The 4,985-nt window shown below is 56.8% G+C and overlaps 1 protein-coding gene across 1 annotated transcript; it reads left to right on the plus strand.

The window, feature by feature from the left end:
• Positions 1 to 517: 517 nt before the first annotated feature.
• On the plus strand, positions 518 to 3,782 carry HOXC9 (homeobox C9). The gene is made up of 2 exons (XM_077753623.1): positions 518 to 1,103; positions 2,875 to 3,782. Exons 1-2 carry the CDS (start codon positions 566 to 568, stop codon positions 3,117 to 3,119), a joined length of 783 nt encoding a protein of 260 aa, XP_077609749.1. The 5' UTR covers positions 518 to 565; the 3' UTR covers positions 3,120 to 3,782.
• The last annotated feature ends 1,203 nt before the right edge of the window (positions 3,783 to 4,985 follow it).

Below are 4,985 nucleotides of genomic sequence, written 5' to 3' on the forward strand. Positions count from 1 at the left end.
GACTGCGGGAGCGTCGGGGCGACAGAGACGGATTACGTCAAGAAATAGTTCCTCCACCTACCTCAGCCGGCCTCTCCGCCCCTGCGGGGCTCCCGCGCCCAGCTCGGCCCTGGGGGTCCGGGAGCCCTGGCTTCGGGGACTGGCATTTTCACCCCATTAAGAAATCCTCCAGGGTGTGTGGGGGGGGGGATGCGGGAGGCCATCTGCTTATGGGTGGACATGGGCAAGGGGGTGCTCTGATGAGATACGAGTTGTCCTGAGGGGGTGGCCGATGCCTTGGGTCCAGAGTTCCGGACCCCCAGGAAAACGCAGGTCGCGGGGATCAGCAGAGAGAAGGGGGTGGGAGAAGGGAAGGGGAAAAAAAAAAAAGCAAGGAAAAAAAAAGCCCCTGCGCATTGATCCGCGCCGTATTTTTGGGTAAATACGATCACGTGGGGGCCCGGGAACCAATGAGCTGCGGGGAAAAGGCTGGAAAAATAATTACCTGCCTTGATTGTTCTGTGAGCAGATAAAAAGTACATATACAGTTCATACAATAATCTTATGTATGTAAAACCCTGTTACGATGTCGGCGACGGGGCCCATCAGTAACTATTACGTGGACTCGCTCATCTCTCACGACAATGAAGACCTCCTAGCGTCCAGGTTTCCGGCCACGGGGGCTCACCCCGCCGCCGCCAGACCCAGCGGCTTGGTGCCGGACTGTAGCGATTTTCCGTCCTGTAGCTTCGCGCCCAAGCCGGCAGTGTTCAGCACGTCGTGGGCGCCCGTGCCCTCGCAGTCGTCCGTGGTCTACCACCCGTACGGCCCCCAGCCCCACCTCGGCGCCGACACGCGCTACATGCGGACTTGGCTCGAGCCGCTGTCCGGCGCCGTCTCCTTCCCCAGCTTCCCGGCCGGGGGCCGTCACTACGCCCTCAAGCCGGACGCCTACCCCGGGCGCCGCGCCGACTGCGGCCCGGGCGACGGCCGCAGCTACCCGGACTACATGTACGGCTCGCCCGGGGAGCTGCGCGACCGCGCCCCGCAGACACTGCCCTCGCCCGAGGCGGACGCACTCGCCGGCAGCAAGCACAAAGAGGAGAAGGCCGACCTGGACCCCAGTAAGTTGGGAGCAATTTTCCTTTACAACCGGCGCGGGAGGGGAGGAGAGGCCGGGCGGGGGGGAGCCGGATTACAGCCCCTCGGAGCAGCGCAGGGAGCGCGGGAGAGGGGCGAGGGCGAGGGGGCGAGGACTCAATAAAAGCGAATTACCTTGGGGAGCTTTCAGGGACAGGAAGGTCTGAGAAGGGAGCCCAGGGAGCCAGGTTGGGAGAGGGCTGAGGGGGGCTCCTCTCCCTGGAGCTGGCTTTGATGAGGGACCCCCCGCCCCCCACCCCCAGCCCAGGCTTTTTGGCTCAGTCGCTACTTTCTAAGAAATGCAGACAGGGCCAGGGGATGGGGTAGGGTTGAGGTTCATTTTATGGTTTGAGGTGGGACTGGGAGGGGGGGGAGAGATGAGGAGGACACTGGGGACAGAGAGGAAATACCCCAGGGAGAAAAATCACCCCTACATCACCCCTACCTCCCAGCCAGCATGGGGAGCCTCACCCCACGAGGGATTCATTAAACAGAAGGTGCATGGACTTCTTCTATCCCCAGGAGCAGTAAGTGAGGGGTCTAGGGGATTTCACAGCCTGGGAACTTGGAGAAATCAGGACTTACAGAGTTGGGGAAGAGAAGTGGGGTCCCAGTCTCCTTAAACTTGAGAGCCCTCTTCTGAAGGTCTGCAGGAAAGAGGGTTGAAAACCCGGCTCAGGGATGAGGAATGGGGGGGGGGGGGGGGAGGAGGCATCTGCCCAGATTAGAGAATTATACACACACACACACACACACACTCACACACACTCACACAAACACACACTCCCCATCAAGGAGACTGGAGCCTTCTGAGTATTGCAGAGAAGGGCAGGAGTAGGTGTGTGGGGGCTGGGGGGGCAGGTGGGAGCTGCTGGGCCAGAGAAAGGGGAAAGAAGGGGAAACAGCAGCGTAGGGGTGCAGCCCCTGGGTGTGAGGAAGTGTCTGGGGGAGTCCCAGGAGGGGGCTGCAGGAAATCCTTTCCTCCAGCCCCATAAGGGGCCAGGGCCTAATTATACCCCTCTGAAGGCTTCCCTCCTTGCCCTCAGCTACTCCCATAAACCTGAAATTGGAGGCTTAGCTCCTGCGGAGCCTGTCCTGGGGCTGGCAGGAGGGGGGCACTGGAAGCCAAACAGGGGAGCTAAGATATGGGGGAGCCTGTCCCAAGGCCAGCAGCTGTCTGGGGAGAGGAGAAAGGCTCTCCCCATTCCAGCACCACTCTGAGAATTCGCCTCAGCAGGGTTGAACTCCGAGAGCAGAGACGGGGCGCTGAGGAGGGTGGTGAGGGGCTCAGGGACCTTCAGGGTCCGGAAGCAGAACTGCTGAAATCTCAGGACTTGGTCGTGGGCTGGGAGGATGGGAGGGGGCAGAGGAGGAGGGAAGTGGGGAGGAGAGAGACCTTGCTATAAAAATAAAAAACAAGAGAGAGAAGCGTTTATGGGCCTATGAAACAGTTGGGAATTTGGACTTTTTATGAGCATATTCTCGAATTACTGCTCTTGAAGCTGAGGACCAGACTGTAGGGGCTTTGGTAGCTTTGATTTCCTATAGTTTTAGGTGCTAGAAACTGAAGAGGGGGAAGGTGGGGAGAGGGCAGAACGCAAAAGGAGTCAGGGAGAAAATTCCAAAACCAAAACGTGTCCAAATTCAGGTTCAGTCATTGCATCTGGGGAGCCTGGCTCAGCCTAGGGGTAGGGTGGCAGGGGTCCTGGGCTAGAAAGGGGCTGCGCTGACCCCTGCCTGTGTTTGGCCCTCCAGGCAACCCCGTGGCCAACTGGATCCACGCCCGCTCTACGAGGAAGAAGCGTTGCCCCTACACCAAGTACCAGACGCTGGAACTGGAGAAGGAGTTTCTCTTCAATATGTATTTAACCAGGGACCGTCGGTACGAGGTGGCCCGGGTTCTCAACCTCACCGAGCGGCAGGTCAAAATCTGGTTTCAGAACCGGAGGATGAAGATGAAAAAGATGAATAAAGAGAAAACCGACAAGGAGCAATCCTAAACCCTGCCCCAGCCTCTCGGCACAGCCAAGGGAAAAACAAAACAAAACAAAACAAAAAAAAGCCCACAAAAATACCCCAACCCAGGCGGGAGAGAGCACGGAAAGAAAAGGAAAGAGCAAGATAGAGAAAAGCCCATCAGCTTAAAAAGAGGAAAAAAAAAAAAAAAAGGAAGGGGAAAAGGAAAACTCTTGCGATTTGGGAGGGTTCAGTGTTGAGAAATTGGTGTTTTAGAGTTAGTTCTACCCAGCAAGGAGGAGGAGGTGGGGAGAGAAACCGCGTTCTCTTCTCCCAGTGCAACTGAAATAAATGACACACACAAATGTGATTTTTTCCCCCTCCTTTCTTCAGAGAAGCCAGTACTTGAATCGCTATATTTCTATTTTTTGTTTCTGTATCCTATTTGGTCCGGGCCATCCCTCCCCAGGCCTGGGGTGCTCTGCGTGCAGATTTTTGTACAAAAAAAAAAAAAAAGAAAGAAAGACACACACATACACAATAACAATCCCCAGCCCAGCCCAGGAGCTGAGGGGCGAGGGCCCGGACCGTGCCGCAGGCTGGGTCCGGCGGCGCAGGCCAGCGCCTCGGGTGTGTACATAGCAGTGTTTCTTCTCATCCCCTGCGTCCGTCCTGTAATGTGCTTCTGTTTGTTATGGTAGAACAGCTCTGTGTTAATATATCGAAGTCACTTAAAAAACCAGAAACCCAACTGCATCCAGTTCTCGTTATTTCTCCTCCCTGTGGCTCCCAGGCTGGTGTCGTGGAGGAGGAAGCAAGTGCTCAGGTCCTTTGGGGGGAAGCTGGAGCCAGGGAAGGGGCTCCCTCTACCTCGGAAGGGCAAGTGCCTGCCATTGCTCTCCAGGCAGGGTGGGGTGGGCGTGAGGACTCCAGGGGTGGGGTGGGAGCTGCTGAGGCCCGGGCCCAGCTCGTGCCTGCCCCGGCTGGCTGCCTGTGAGTTTTCCTGGGAGCTCCGACAGAGTCCAGAGGGGTGGGGGCATGGCATGAATGGCTTTCCCTGGCTGTAATTAATTGTAATAATTTATGAGTACATGAGATTGGAGGGAAGAGATAGGTGAAGATGAAAGTTGGGTGCTGGGTGAGGGCCCGGGCTGGATTCTTGCCTGCCTGCATTGGTGCTTCGAGGGATGGCTGGGAGGGAGGGAGGGTGTGCGGTGAGCGGTGAGGAAGAAGGCTGAGCAGGCCTCAGGGAGCAGAACAGGCACTGGGGAATGTGTTGCGAGTGAAAAAAGGGAAAAGAGAGAGAGAAATGGAGAAGAGGGAAGGCGAGAGGGAGAGAAGGAGGGAGGGAGGAAGTAGGGAGGGGAAAAAGGAAGGAAGGAAGAAGGGAGAGAGGAGAAAGATGGCAAAACCAATACAATCAGAACTAGATCCAGTTTCAACTTCTCAATGCGTTCTCAGCTTCTCTCTCCCTCTCCTAGTTCTCTTTTCTTCTCAGTCTCTCTCTGGTGTTTAGTTTGAATGTTGGTTTGGGGGTAACGGGGTTATGATGAGTGGCTGCAACGTTTCTGGGAGATGACGTGGCCAAGGCCCAAGGAAGCTGGTTGGGGATTAGCCAGGGGCTGGGGTGTTCCCTGATGGTGGGGGGGGGACCCCAGGCGCAAGGGTTAGGGGGCCATGTGTGTGTGCAGCAGCCCGAAGGGGCTGGTCAGTTGCACCGCACCCCAGAGCGCCTTCCCCAGAACCGGCAGTTTTCATCTGCTAATCAGAAGCAGACACAAGTTGCTGGGTATGCTTCGGGCCGGCGCCCCCTTTCTCGGAAATCCCCCAATCTGGAAACTATTAAACTCGGACTGCTTGAAATATAGCCCTTTAATATCTCAGGCTGCCCATTCTGGCGAGGGTGCAGG

The sequence above is a fragment of the Crocuta crocuta genome, unplaced genomic scaffold (genome assembly GCF_008692635.1).
Source record: "Crocuta crocuta isolate KB4526 unplaced genomic scaffold, BGI_CrCroc_1.0 scaffold30, whole genome shotgun sequence".
NCBI classification, from domain to species: domain Eukaryota; kingdom Metazoa; phylum Chordata; class Mammalia; order Carnivora; family Hyaenidae; genus Crocuta; species Crocuta crocuta.

What these genes read in the sequence shown, in the direction of transcription:
- HOXC9 (XM_077753623.1), top strand. Translation starts at nt 566, where the DNA reads ATGTCGGCGACGGGGCCCATCAGTAACTATTACGTGGACTCGCTCATC. An exon ending in GAAGGCCGACCTGGACCCCA is followed by an intron (nt 1,104 to 2,874) that starts GTAAGTTGGGAG and finishes TTGGCCCTCCAG; the next exon opens with GCAACCCCGTGGCCAACTGG.